Source organism: Argentina anserina, chromosome 5, assembly GCF_933775445.1.
Source record: "Argentina anserina chromosome 5, drPotAnse1.1, whole genome shotgun sequence".
NCBI lineage: Eukaryota > Viridiplantae > Streptophyta > Magnoliopsida > Rosales > Rosaceae > Argentina > Argentina anserina.
Genome location: NC_065876.1, coordinates 6991266 through 7007468, shown reverse-complemented (window position 1 = coordinate 7007468; position 16203 = coordinate 6991266). Strand labels below are relative to the sequence as shown.

The 16203-nt window shown below is 36.5% G+C and overlaps 1 protein-coding gene across 1 annotated transcript; it reads left to right on the top strand.

The window, feature by feature from the left end:
* The first annotated feature begins 13543 nt into the window (after window positions 1-13543).
* LOC126795406 (light-sensor Protein kinase-like) lies at window positions 13544-16115 on the top strand. The gene is made up of 4 exons (XM_050522247.1): window positions 13544-13581; window positions 14725-15274; window positions 15337-15408; window positions 15957-16115. The coding sequence occupies exons 1-4, from the start codon at window positions 13544-13546 to the stop codon at window positions 16113-16115; spliced, it is 819 nt and encodes a 272-aa protein (XP_050378204.1).
* Window positions 16116-16203: the final 88 nt, after the last annotated feature.

The following is a 16203-nucleotide window of genomic DNA, read 5'->3' as shown; positions in this document are numbered from 1 at the left end:
ATATATGTGAGAGTGTGTGCATGAAAAAATCCACCAAAACTAGTTAAGAAGGAGGGGGTAAGAACAAATTCACTTAATTAGATGAAATTAAGTTAATGTTGACCACATCGATCGAGACCCAAATATTATCAACATTAGATGAATTTTTTTACCATATCCTTATTTAAATATGCTGATCACATCTGACGGTCAAAATTTAATATTTTGAATTTTAGATATTGGAACGACAACATGCCTACTAATGTGGTATAACTTGTTTAGTGGCTTTTTGCAATTGTATGCATTTGTGAAGCAACTATATCTTGTAAATAGAATTTTGCAAATCTGTCCGCATGTTCTTTTTATTTCGTTAAGAATCAAGTAGATAGACAAGTAAAGAAACTCTGATTTTCTTTACAAAATAACCGAAAGAAAAACCGATATAAACCAGAGAAAAACCAAACCGAACCAAACCGAACACAATTGGTTTTTGAAAAAAAAAGGTGAAAAACCAAACCGAACCAAACCGAATAAATAGAACGGTTTGGTGTTCGGTATCACCTATAAACCGAACCATTCAAACCGATTAACACCCCTATTAGAAAACACGGGAGGCATCACAAGCTCATGTGAAGGAGGGGATGCCGCCACCGACGGCCTGAATGCCATGGAGCCACCGAGAGGGGTAGGCTCTGCCTTACCGTGCATGGCACGGATAGGCACGGCCTCACCGTGTGAAGCATGGGTGAGGTGATCCTTCAATCGCTTCGTGAACATGAAAAATAGATGATCATGTGAATTTCAAAGAACTCGAATAATCATATTTCGTTTAAAATGACCAAAAATGATCATGTCAAAACCGATGAGACAGCAAAACCGAACTCATGATTCAAAGAATCTTGATTTACATAAAGCTATTGCTGCATGCAAGCAAAGCTATGTCCACAGGCTAACAAAACTACTGTCTAAGCTTGAAAAAGCTACTGTCAATGAAATCTGACATATTTATTTCTCTCCATTCTTAATACAAATATCAAGATGAAAATTCATCATTGGCATGTAGGGCCTTTGAAAACTTAGCAAGGCACGAAAATATAAAACAGAATCTCCGCACGAGATCCGTAAAACAACTACCTACGCCGTAGGACAGTGTGGATGGTTACGCAATTAGCAAGACACTCGATTTTACGACTGGACATGCTCAAAATAAAATTAAGAGAGTCAACGACGTGGTGAACTTCTCTAGACAATACGCCGTATGATATTGTAAGAGGGGGATTGAAACAAATGTGCAATCACATCGAGTGTATCACATGGCAATAGAACTACATTCTTCAACTTAAGATTTTGAAAAATATGGTATTGCAGCAGTTGAATACCAAACAATTTGGGTGGTAAAAAAAACCATCCAATTGGTGTGGGTGGTCACCAATAATAATAAAACCGTAGAGCTATGAAATGAGTCGGAGAAAACCGGAAAATTAACCGGAAAACAATGTCAAAATAACTCAAAACCGGGTGAAATTTGGACTGGAAAACGTGGCAGTATAAACTGCGGGAAATATGCAGGAAAACTGACGAGAAACGACGAAAAATCGTCGAAAACTCGCCGGAACCGGCGGCAGTCGAACCTGGTCGGCAAGGAGGCCGGGGCTGCTATCCGACAGGGGACACCGGCAGGAACTGGATGGTGGTGCCGGAAATGCCGGTAAGTTTCCGGAAGGCGGCCAATACGACGAAAAACGTTCTGGAAACGCCGGAACAGTACCGGGGAAAACGATGTCAATTTTAACGTTCCGATGTCCGTTTTCCAAATTTTAATGTCCAAATTCACAATGTAGTACTATTAGGGTCCCATGTAACCTAAAAGCGACCAATTTAAAAACCACGTGAGTTGCAAACGTTGACCATTCATGCTAGGTTTAAGACAAATAAAATTCTCATGAGTTCATCTAAGAAATACGAGAAATTTTATTGAATATACCAATATTTAATACAACACAAACAAGCTTCCAATTCCAATAGATGACTTAAGTTAAAGTCGAGCAAGAAACATGGCAATTCCAACGTCATACTTAAAAAATAGTAAGCAGAAAACATAGTCAAAATAGATTGACTAATCAAAAATCCGTAGCAACAAAATCTTGCATATCGTATCGCGCGGAGCCTTAGCCTGAGGCTCAAAAATGTGCTTACTTGAGAATGGATGAATGTTACGTTTCCATCTCCAAAATTCCCTCAAGAAATAGATACAGGTGCCAAAAATGACATGTGTTTCTCGGATGTGGAGCATGCTTCAAGGTTAATTCTGGTAATACAACGTCATTGGCGTTTATTGAATCAATTTAAGTGTGTCCCATTGAATTCGTTATTTTTGGGATCTTTTGTCAGCAAATAGTGCTGCTTCAGAGTAATGGATTTCAACTCAAATAAATGAGTACGTAGACCATGGGATTATCGTTTATAGACATCAGTTTAAGAAAACTCAAACATTCAACTAACAGTCGCGATGGCGACGCATCCATAAGAAACGAGGGTTGTATAGGTTTCGAATGATCGAAACTATTCAAGTATGTAACCGGAATTAGAAGAGTTGTGATGTATATGGTCAAAAAATAATCGATGCATATCGGCGATTCTCATGATCGCACCCAAAACAGCGGTGCACTCAGGCAACCACATGAAATCGATTTCTTCCCTTTACATAATAACGTGACTCCCCCAGGACCGTCACACGAAAAACGTCGACCAAGAAGAGAAACATATCCCTCTTTGGTCTCATCAGCGCTATAAGAAAGACCAGAAAATAGACATGAATAAGGTTAATAGCGCCCAATAATATATATATATATATATGTTCAAAAGCAGCAACTTTAAGAAAAAACATACTTGTTGGTCTGCCAAATAGACCGTATATAATTAAATTACTCTGCAAATCGATCGTCATGCATGAAGTTGCTTGATGAATTCCTTTTCGATCTTCGTACTGATGTCATAAATTTCGCATGAGTAATGTCCGTCTCAGGCATGGATGTCATCACAGTGGTACGACAATTGATCATTTTTCCTATACGAGCACGTGAAAATTAGTTAGAAACTAAACGTGCGAACAAACGATGTAATAAATCAATAGGAAAAACGAAAAGAAAAAAAATAGAGTTAAAGGGTTATTGGGCTCGGTAGGCCAGAGACCCAAATCCAAGGTGGGTCAACTGTTGCTGAAATCGGGCAAAATCGGTTCGGATCCGGGTCAGCTTTGAAGGTTTAGAGAAGACAAGAATAGCTTCTCTTGAGCAAAGACTTTGCTTGTGGAGTTCGCGTTTCTTGCGTGAATATGCGGGAAGAGCAATTTTGAACCCTTTGATGCGGGGTTGCGAGGCAAAAAGATGTTTTTGCGGAGGAGACCGTGCGGGGCTGCATGGGTTGCGTGCAGGGGCTGCAGGGAGGGGTTGCAGTGGCAGCAGGTTGCGGTGGCTGCAGGGGGGCTGACGGGAAGATGCCGGAAACCGGAGACGAAAGCGGCCGGCGGTGGAGAGGAAAAAAAATTTCTAGGGCTCTAAAAGTTCAGGGTTTTAGGGGAAAGTGCGTGATAACGTGTTTCATGATGAAATAATTGTGTATTATTAAATGATATGAGGGCCTATATATAGGCATTACAAAACCACATTCATGTAGGATTCGGAGTCCTAATCTATTACGGAGATGCTAATCTATCTCCTAATATGAAACCTATTAGGCTAAGACACACAGAATGGTAGAATAATAATTCTCCCGGAACACAAAATAGTCATTTTTCTGTAAAATGCCAAAACTGTTGGAAATACTCTTAAGATCGGTAAAAAAGAAGTCAACATATTAATTGCATGCAAAGGAGGAGCAGTGGGATGTGTGTTAGAAATTTTGTAACTCAATTACGTTAAAAATTTAAACGACAAAGTCTAGAATAAACAATCCTTGATTTCAGAAAATGCCTTTGTTGTATTACGTCCATCTTCACTAATTAAGTACGTACAACTCCATTTGTCTATATGCTAATCACTAATTTACAAGTAAGCACCACCGACCGTACATATACATGTACGAAAATACACGTATTTTTATTTTCTTAAGAAGAAAATATAAGCAGGGACCTCAATTCGAAATGTATACGTGTAATCATTGTAATGTATGTTTTACTTAGAAGTTAAATTTAATGATACTGCATTACTGCAGTAGACTTTTCTCTATCTGATGGATATCAAAAAAAAAAAAAAAAGGATGTGTGCCTTAAGACAGTTGACATTCTATCTCGCATATTCTGTGTGAACATCTTTGAAGATTCTTAATTAGTGATTATGGCACTGGTACGTCTTCTAGTTCTAGCTAGCTACTATTCCTCTTATATATATATATATATATATATATATATAATCTAGAAGAGATAAGAATCATACATGAAACAATGAGATAATCACTTAAGATGTGTCATATTTTGGGAGAGATATATTTGAATAGATCAGCATGTTCAACTGTACTGTTGCGGAACTTGCTATGCTTGTTAGTTGTTGCTCGTCATGAGCCACCATCTTGGGAATGCATGATTGCACTAAACAAATCGAGCTTCAATTTCTTATAAATTCTGCTCATTTGACTTCGATGTAATTAAGCAGCCAACTAGCTATATGTATAAAACCTATCCTATAATGTACAAGACAGCCTTGATCAACAATTAATTATTCGAGGCTGTGATAAGTAGGTGGTCTTAAAATCATATTATGGTTTTGAAGGGTTTAGATATAGTTTCGGTATCAATCGCGATCAATATTCTCACAGACTAGTCTAGAGTTAACAAAGTTTACAGGATGGTCATAGGCAACGACTTGAGATATAAATCATCCATAAATCATATATATAATTGTCTCAATATATAATTAATTAGAATGGACAATGGAGTCGTCACTCCAGGCAAACAGATATGTAAACCAGAACCTAGTTTCTAGGTTGACACTATAAGTGGTTTTAGACATACGCCAACCTGACCCTGAAATCTCTTTCTGGCCTTGCATTGCGATATATTTAAGTCGTGTTCTATGACATTTTTTCAAGAAATTTTACCTCATTTCATAGGTGATATTCCCAAATTTAACTTAAAGTTATATGATCACCAATTCAAGTGATCAAGAATCGATCTTGTAGTCGTTTATGATTAGACTTTATTTAAATAATTACAATAAATCATTTAAGTTCATTTCAACCTTTTTTTGAAATAAAGACGAAATTATATTAATTAAATAAAGAGTACATAGAGCGATGTCAATGCATCGAAAATAATAATAAAAGATAACGAGATGCACAAACGCATCTAAGGTAACTGATAAAATAACAACTCATAACTAGATACACAAACGCATCAAGGAGTAACCGGGTAACCATGTGACTTGTTGAGCTAAGGCATCGCTACACTGCATATGTCACATAAGCAATGTAAAAATGAGAGTAACCATAACTGTAACCGTAACCATAACCAAGGAGATCGAGAATCACCAAGAGCGATAAAAACTCAAGTGTTGGAAAACGACCTATTAAGAACCAAAATCAATCCGAGAACAATATGAGCAGCTCTTCCGGACACAAGATCAAACTACTCGTGCGCCCCGATTTGACCAGAAATCAGATGCTCCACAATACGAAGCCAAACAACAACTCTACTCCAAGAGCCCAAGTCACCAGACTCTCTTGAACATCTATCTCGAAAGGAATTACTTTGGGCACCCAAGCAATCAGGCACCCAAGGACTACTAGATGGAACTGAACGGTTTGCCGCTTACAAGGCAACCCAGCAATAATCCCCGAGCCTCATATCTCGTCGCCAGTCCTCACCCAAGGCCATCGGAGACCTCCGCCGCATACAAAGAGGCAGTTGAGATCCACAAACCGGATCTGGGAGCCACCGTCTCACAAGAGAACAAACCAACCACCAAACATGCCTAGATCCCGACTCACGCCACCAGTCACTACCCAACGGCTTCAAATCCGACCAACCCTGAGATGATCCGTGACGGCGTTGGATATCCCAGCAAGAGCCATCAAATCCCAACCTAATCGAAATATAAACACATCATCGCACTACACGAGGCCAACCCCGCCACCCATATGAAGATCCGATCCATGTGCCCAAATCAAGGTCTCTTTCGAACCGAGTTCTTGGTGTTGCAGTCCAATTTGACGCAATGCCGCCGCGCTGCTCCTCCGCCTGCCATTGAGGCTAAAGCCACAACGCGAGCCGAGCGAGAAGCTTCCTTGTCCTTTTGTCACTGCCACCAACAAGTGCCAATCCATAAATATGGATCCATTGTGCTCTCCACCGAGAGGAAGAGAGGTTGCCAACACGGTTGGACCCCCTGTAAATCAAATTACATGTTATGAGTACAAAACCTAAGATCATATGCATAACAATCTAATCATTACTTTAGTGTTTAAGAACCTACTATCTTAATGAACAACAACTCTGTGATCCATTGCTCCTGACCTGGCGAATGCTAGGCAAGATCTTCTGTTAGTCACTACTCTCTACTTTCTCAATGGACAGAAACTCACGCAATAACTCGTAGTGATAACAAAAACTTTTACCATCTATATATATAGAGGATCAATGATAGTCACATATTTATGTGACTTTTATTGTGTTAATTATTCCTTTTACTTAGCTATTTTGTAATGTTTTTATATTTTAATGAACTTTATTTATTTTTAGGTATTTTGAAGTGGCATAAAGAAGAAGAGAGAAGAAAGAGAGGAAAATCCAATTCTTAACTCGAATATCTTGACAAGAAGAGAAAAATATGAAATTTCGGTAATTTTCCGAGCACCACCACTTTTAGTGGTGCCATGTATTTTCAGGCTAATTTTATGGAGGAACAAGGAAGGAGCAACACATTGTTCTATCACAATTAGATCCCATCTTTTTAGTTGAGATTTAACTACACCATTTTTCTCTCTTTCTCACAAAATCATGGCTCTCTATTGTCCGAAAATCCACACATATATTATGCAAAAATTTGATTTGATTTTGGGTGTAATCATCACCTCTAGGTCCATCATTACATAACCATCACCCACTTCTTCCATGATCATTCAATTCCTACATGATCACCCACTTCCCTCCGTTATCACCTACTTTCTTCTGTTATCACCTACTTCCTTCCATGATCACCAACTTCCTACATGATCACCCACTTCCTTCCATGATCACCTACTTCCTTCTTTATCACCCACTTCCTTCCATGATCACTCACTTCCTCCTTTATCACCCACTTATTCCATAACTAACCACCACACTCACTATACCATTATCTTTCACTTTTCTCTACTTTTTTCACTACCATTCTCCTCTATAAAAACCTCTATCACCATCATCTCCATACACACCATTTTTTCATAACCAACCAAGAGAAGGAGAGGGAGAGGGAGAGGGAGAGAGAGAGAGAGAGAGAGAGAGAGAGGCAGAAAAAATAGAGAGAAAAAGAGAAGATAAATGAGAGAAGACGGACATGGAGAGCCGAAACGAAGTCACCTTCAATCTCTTCAAGCTACAACCCACATCTCCTCAAGGTGCTAAAATCTCATCAAGCCTCCACAAGAAAAAGGAAGTTCGGTCTCTTCTCCTTTAATTCATCTCTCATGTATTCTTTGATGCTTTTATTCAAGATTATGTGTAACTAAATTCCTTAATAGTTAGAGGCTAATCAAAGCTCTAGATATGTCTTCGATTTCAAACTCCAATTGATTTATATAATTTTAGATGAGAATTTCTTAACTAATTGTTCATTGATAATTCTATTGCATGTCTCATTGGGTCGATACTTTGATACATGTTTTAGGGTTTTATTATCTTGAATATGTATATGACCGACATATCGTTGCATATTCTATGAGAGATAACAAGTTCTTTGCAGGTACTTGTGTAAAGTGATTCCTTAGTAATCTAAGGCTACTGACATTGACCTTAGATTCTTTGTTATTACTCAAACGTTCTTAGAACTTCATGATTTTAATTATTTTGGTCTAGATACTGACATTTATTAGATCAATTAATTGAGAATATAGTTAAGTCGATACCGACATTTCGCTTCACATGACAAGTAAGATAACGTAATACGGTTAATGACCTAACGACATTGCCTTAACTGTGAATGCATTCATCTATAATTATTGACATTTTTTTTGTGATTGAAGCATATCTAGTGGTGGAGAGAAGTTCCTAGCTATTGTTTTTCTCATATTTACATCCATATTTACTTTTTAATATTTTGTGTTTAGCAGTACTTCTGTTTTATTTATTTTTGATCACCAATCAAAAAAATTCCGAATACCCTAAAAATTTGTGGGTAGTCTGACACTGCGTCTAGTTAGTGTCTATTTAATTTCGTAATATTTAGTTGAGTGTAGATTAATTAATTAATTAGGTTTACGCTCCTAGGTCGAGTCTGCCAGATTTCTGGTTTACGCGTCTATTTGTGTTTTTTAGTATTAGTTTCACTAATCTTCTGCGCATAATGACCCTTATTTTCCATTTACTACATTGATATAATTGATTTGATAATATGGTATCTTTATAGGTGCTTTTGCGCCTATCAATCAATAACCCTAATAATCCTTCCATTAAGGATTTCTTGCGAGTTAAGTCATTTTATTTAGATTCATGATTAAATAATGATACGTAATATTGCTTCTAGACTTAGAATAAGATTCCTTACCATAATGATATAGTACACGAAATCATTAGGAACTAGAATTGATATTGTCTTTGTTTCCATGTAGAAATAGATTATGACATTAAGCATGATATCATATAATATGTGATATGTCAAAAATTGATATAACAATCTCCTACTTGGACAATCACTTCCTGTTTATGATTATCAAGTTCATGTAATGTCACCATACTATTTACTGTAGTGTGCGCCATAAATAATTAAATAAATTTTTTTTATCACAACATGGTCACTTTGCAATCATTTATGCAGAACAAGAAACAAGTTACACTTTAACAAAAATGCAGAGTTTCTTTGCTACAACATAAGCTCCTGCAAAATACATATGTCTAACCTGTAGTATTTAGATATATATTAATGTGTATTAACAAGTATATAATATATATCAAGTCCTACCGTATGTTCTAAAACCAAAAACTTCAAGTAATAAACTGGACACTAATGACTTTATAACTTGTTTGAGCCATATCATCATGTTAAACATGATTAAAGTCATCTGATTTGCAAGTATATATACAACTGTAACTAATATGATAAATTTTCAGAAACTAATGTAAAGCTGCAGCATAACACAAACAATTCTAAAAATACCTCAAGATTTTATTTAAATCAAAGAAAACTGTTATTACAAAAGTAATCAAAACAAGAACTCAAAACTTGTAAATTTTAGTTTGCTCCTAATGGACTTAGCTCCCACTGACCTCAGGCATCTAATTTTGGCAAAATGCCTATGTTTTTTGTGTGTTTCTTGAACACTTTAATTGGTAATGCTTTTGTGAAAGGGTCAGCTAGTTGTGAGTTTGTATCTATGCTTAGAACCACTAACTCACCCTTCTTAATCCTCTCCCTAACACTATAATACTTTAAATCTATATGCTTGGAATTGCTGGATCTCTTATTGTTCTTGCATAAGTAAACAACTGCTTCATTGTCACAAAATACTTCCAGCTTGTCTTCTACAATGTGATTGAGTACCTAGTTTGCTGTAGAAAATTTATAATCCACACCCTTTCACATAGACTTCTCAAGCAAGTAAATGGTTGGGGTTTGTTTCATAATCCTCTCCTCCTCATCAAAACAGATGGTTATGAGTTCATCTAGAGTCCAATTTTCCTTTTGTGCATCGTAGCTAGTTTTGAGATGGTTAAAACTGCTTAGGAGTGTGTCTAGTGCATGATGCACCAGCAAAGTGTCTTGTACTCCCACCATCATCTTTTATGTCTATTGTTGATGTTAATCAACTTCAACAAATGCTCACTGACTCCTCCAGTTTTTGAGTACTGTAAGCTATGATATTCCTTGTTTAGCCTATGTATCTCAGCATTTTCACTCTCCTTGAACTTAATTGATATTGCCTCTAGAAAATCATAGGCAAATTTCGGCTCAGCCACACACCCCTAATGCTTTTAGACATAGACTGCCTAATCACATTCTTAGCCATCATATTGAATGCATCTATTTATGGTTAGCTTTGCCATTGCATGACAATCCTTCTTTAACATGAAACACCCAAAAAAGAAATTATATTATTTCAAAACGAGAAAGAGCGTGAATCAACATGACTGCTATTCAAGAATTCATGAGTCAATAGCCGATATGATTTCTTACTCGATGATTGCTTGCTCACTATACGACGCTTTGTCTTTAAGAGGGTTATGCCTTGTATCTGACAAAGAATTTAGGAGCCAATAGCCAATTTGATTTCTTGATGACTTTATCCGCTAAAAACACCTATGGCTTTTAAGTTACATGGCTTTTCTTGTCCTTACCAAACACCAATTTCACTTTGGCTTATAAGTAAAGTAACTTATAAGCTGCACCAAACGCAACCTATGTCGGTTCACTTGTGTCGGTCCTTAAAACGAAACAATCCCTGATGATGAAACTAGACTATGTCTTTTAGATTGATTGATTTTAAGCATGTTTAAAAATTGAAAATTAATACTTTACTAATAGGAGGATTTAAAATTTTATGCTCACATGCATTTAAAGTCTATTTCCTATATCATTTTAGATTGATTCAGATGAGAATTGAAATTGTTTTTTAGGTTTGAGCATGATTGATTGATGAAAAGGTCGAAGAAAAGGAAACACTTGGTGCACATTCGGTAAGTACATCTGATTGAGGTTTGAGCCTTCAGAAAAGCTGACAAGAGAATCATCAACCATTGTCGTCGTATTGCTTCAAAAGTAAAGCCATCAGGTATGGACCACAAAATGTATAGACGTGATAGTTAGAGGAAGGTAATCCACCGGGTATAATGAAGCATGATGGATACTTTCGTTAATTCTTTTCCTTTTTTTTTCCTAAATGAAGGAAAAATGGTTGAAGAAAGAACCACAATGAAATAAACAAGAGATGCCTTATTTATCACATACACTTTGTTGCATGAATTTTCTTAAATACCCACTTGTATTGATACTCACATTTACAAATATGACAACAAATTTATCGTCATTGTGGTAAAATGAATTATTAATTAAGTAATTATAGTTAATTATAGGTAAATACTTCACTTATAACATTTTATAGGTTTTTGAATAAATTGTTGTAAACATGGTAATTTTGTTCAATAATATGTAAATATGTAAAATGAATTTAATAATTTTGTTGTTCATGTCGTAATTTAATTTAATTTAATTGTTGTTAATGTAATAATTTTATTCAATTAATTATAAATGACTGTATGATATGCATCATCGTTGTTTAGACAACCCCATTATTGCATGTGTAATGAATGATCGATATGATGCCACAACTTGCTTTGTCTCAGATATGATGATATCTTCACATTATCGATCAAAAGGAATGACCCATATAATGGTAGTTACGAACAACTTCGCTGATCAATCACACTGTCACTGGAAATTAATAACTGTACGTATCAAGTTTATACCAGTTAATTAGACGGGAAAACTGACTGAAACGAATACAGGGCGGAAGGGTTCTGAATCACTCGAAGCTAGCTAGCTAGTTCCAAGTTTGTTTGATGGAACTACCTAAAACATGCACGCGAACACTTAGCGCTTTTTTATTTTTTTGGTCTGAGCATGTTTTTTAGCCTTATTAGGTCCAGTTTGTTCGAAAAGACCATAGTTTATAGTTGAATACGATCACAACAACTACTTAAGAAGTCGTAGGTCTGGGCAACCAAATCTTTATAACAAATCTCCCAGGACAGTAGTAAATTTTGTTCCAGATATTGTACAACCTGTGACGAATCTTCAGTACACTAGTGACGAACGAATCTTCAGTACACTAGTGACGAATCTTTTTCCAGGTACGGTTTCATAGATAGCCAGATAAATAGCGTTGAGAACTTCATAGATAGCCAGATAGGTCGGGTGACTCGGGTCAGTAATTTGGGGGTTAACTTTTCAGTGAAACCCTAACACGACAGTCGACACACCACAATCAGAGAATACATGTATGGCTTTTAAGTTTTAAGTTTTAAGTTTTATCACACTCAGCAACAGGGCCGGCCCTTGCTACAGTCGAGCAAGGCGGTCCGTCTTAGGCCTCACATGATAAATAGGCCCCATTCTGAAATTCACCTCCCTATATATGTGTGTATGAATTAAGAGGTATGAGCATAAATAAAATATTTTGAAATAGAAAATAAAAGCCTAAATTGACACGAATATGACCTTAAAGATTACTTTCCTGATAAGATTAAAATGTTATATTTAATTGGTTATTGTAAATTAAAATTCAATTTTTTTCTTGAACTTTAATTCTATTCATACAGTTTTTGTATTTTGTTTTTACCGACACCTAATTCACTAGTTCTAAAAATAAAGTACTACCTATTCTTTTCCATTAAGAAAACAAATTTTCTTCTAAATTTCGTCTTAGGCCTCAATTTGCCTTGGAATGGCACTGCTCAGCAATCAACATGTCGATCTCTTCTCCGCAAGCTGCAGTTTCCACCTTTTGTCTGACAATTCTACATATTTATTGTTACAGTTGTACATGTTCATTGTTGTGCAAAAGCTTAAACCAGGGATCGAGCCACAAAATTATTAAGATTAGTTTTTTTAACTTGGGGTGTTTAGTGAATATGCATGAGATTGGGACGGTAAAAGATGAACATAACTAACAGCTAGCACAATTTCTTCACGATAAAGATACGACAATAAATTATGTCATTATTTCTAAAAATTAAAATTTACATGCATGTTAATGAAAGTTGACAACAACTCATACATAAGTTTAAGAACTGATTCTCCTAAACCTAAAGAAAATGATGATGTGAAAGTTTTTTTTATCAACTTAAACTTTATTAAACAACAAAGTTACAGTGACGGATCCGCGAACACATTACACTGAAACACACGTTTTTAAAAATATAAACCACAAGAGTGGCAAGACAGGAAAACGAAAGATATGAATGGGCCGGACACAAAAATACAAATAGAAACACAAAAAACAACAATCACAACATGACTAAGCACGATGTGAAAGTTAATAAAAAGAAAAACGAAATTTCTTGTGAACTCGTCACAAAACTCGGTCGCATAAAAGCTGAAGTTCTTAGGCTGTAAATGTGCTGATTGTGTACTCTTGGTTTCTTGACGATAAATTTGTTTACGTTGCAAAATCCAACCAAAATAAGAATCAAGAAACCACGCCCTATTCTAATAGTCTATCATAAGCAAAACACATTGTCCGGTCCACCGTGTATAAGGAAGAAACCATTCGTACCAACAATCCCTCTAAGGCTCTAAAATAAATCGTCTGGAAACATTTTGCTGAAATCCTATTATTTGTCCTAGTAGAAAATGGAAAAGGAAGAGCCAGAATCCCAGGCATGGTCTCAGACTTTTCAGTGAAATCCAACACGGCACGGTAAACCTCTTTTCTCTTCAACTCGTGGTCATACAGTCACAATCAACTGATATTTTACTTCTCGAAACCAGATCAAGTTATTCAAATCCTATTTTCTCTATTAAATTTAGAACGAAGGACACAAAGATGAAAATATCAAGCTCCTTTGTTGTATCATAATCGAGAACATACAGCAAGTCCTTTGCTTGTAGCAATGTAGCATTATATATTTTGTCAGGCTCACATACAGTAATGAAACACCCGACCAGAAATAAAAATGCGGAACCATCTGTATACTGGGATGGACCCTAAAGGCGTCCTATACGCAATGAATTATTTGGAATTTTGATCTCTATGTTTTTTTTAAACTAAATCACTTGATTTATAAAAAAGAAAATTAAAGTCAGAATAATCTCCGCTACCATGCATCTCCAAATAGACAAAAATTTATGAGCATACTCACATGATATATAACATAAAAAAATTCATGTTGGGAGAACTCTCCCCACCCCTGATCACAAGTCAGAATGAGATTGATTGAACCAGGGGCGGATCCAGGATTGAAATGATGCAGGGACTTCAATAACGGGGCTTACCTGACATTCTGAAATTAAGCATAATAACAATGAGATCACAACGACATAACAAGCTACTGTATGTAATTAGACATAGGCTATGAAGAGGCACATAGCACATTTGATAGAGGAAATGTAATTAGACATAATAAGCTCAAGTGCTAACCAACGTAGCACATTTGTTCCATGGATGTTAATATGGATTGCATATGCTAATTAAGCAACGCAGTACAAAGAGTATTAACAAATAAGTATACCAAAGATAGCAATATGTAATAAAAACAAATAAACTTTTTTTGGTGAATTAAATAATATTTCATAAAAAGAGGGCCAGAAGAACCCAACCAGTCAACCACACAAAACTAGCTACCTAAGAGAGGCTGGTACGTTGAAACGTAGTTATACTTATAATTAGCAGCAGTTACATATTGTTCATTCTGTAGCCTCTGGCCTTCAGATATTTCCAAAAACCCTGGTGTAACCTTGCTCGATGCTAATGGTTAAAACAACAAAATTACGTACAAGACTACTGCAGGTTTTGTGAATACAGACAGGAGTACTAAATATGGTTGGGTGAAAGCTACTGCAGGATCTACCGATTAGGCTGTGGAAGTCAGTACAAAGAGATCTTATGGTTGGGTGAAAGCTTTGCCTCAAGGCAGTTCTATGGGGAAATTGAACCCTTGCTGCCAGAAATCTCTTCATTGCTATCACTGTCCCACCCTAACATTGTTCACTGCCTTTGTGCGTTTACAGATGAGGAAAAGAAAGAGTGTTTCCTCATTATGGAGCTCATGAATAAAGACCTTGGCAGCTACATCAAGGAGATTTATGGCCCGAGGAAGCGAATTCCATTCACTCTTCATGTTGCTATTGATCTTATGCTTCAAATTGCAAGAGGAATGGAATATCTCCACTCAAAGAAAATTTACCACGGAGAATTAAATCCTTGTAACATTTTGGTCAAAGGAAGAGGGTTATCCACAGAAGGTTTCTTGATTGCAAAGATTTCAGGTTTCGGTTTAACTTCTATTAAAAACTCCACACAGAAAAACACTTCAAATCAGAATGGAAGTCCACCTGTTATATGGTATTCTCCTGAATTTCTGGAAGAGCAAGATTGCAAGAACACAGTGAAAGTAGTGAGAAAAAGTACACAGAAAAGTCTGATGTTTATAGTTTTGGGATGATTTGCTTTCAGCTTTTAACAGGGAAAGTGCCATTTGAGGATAGTCATCTTCAAGGGAAAGTGCCATCCAATATTCTCTTATCGGTCAAGCATAAGATTAGTTTAAGAAGAAGATGACCAAAGAAGCTATCCAGGCACTTATTCCTACCTCTACTTCCAACATACATTAACATACATTAACATACAAAGACCTCTTATTACTACAACAGAAATAAGCTTAGCTGCTCACATCTCATCTCATTGGGAGAGAGGAAGAAGAACAGTCTAAGACAGTAAGACGCAAAAAGAAACTTAACAAGAAATCACTTCAGAGTTCAGATCACTTCATTATATTACTCAAAGGTCAAAGCAGTCAAGCACTCAAGCAGATGTCAATCATCAACAAGAGTACAAGACAACAACAAAGGAGTTCGCAGCTGATTGATTCTACTTGAATTTTCAGTCAGATGCTAGGTAATAAGGAATTAAGGATGTCAATTAATGCAAAACGCAAGACTTTGAACAGTCAATGAGATAATTGAATTCAATGTAGCACAAATGCACAATCCATTTGATATAAATTACATCAATCAATCAAATTGAAAATCTGAAATCAGAGAAGTGAGAGAACCTTTTTGTGGTGAAATCGACAGAGCCTGAAGGTGAGGGTGGGAGGAGCGTGGACTGTGTGGACGTATGGCGGAAGGCGCGAAGGACTAGAGGCAGACGGAAGTCACAAAACAGTGGGCGGCTGGGCAGTGGGCGCTGAGCAGCAGACCAGCAAGCAGCAGTCAGCAGAGGGTTTCGCGTGAGGAGAGAAACGAAGGACGAACGATTAGAATGAATGGATCGAACGGTGACTGCGACGAGAACTACTCCAAAATCCAAATATCTAATCTG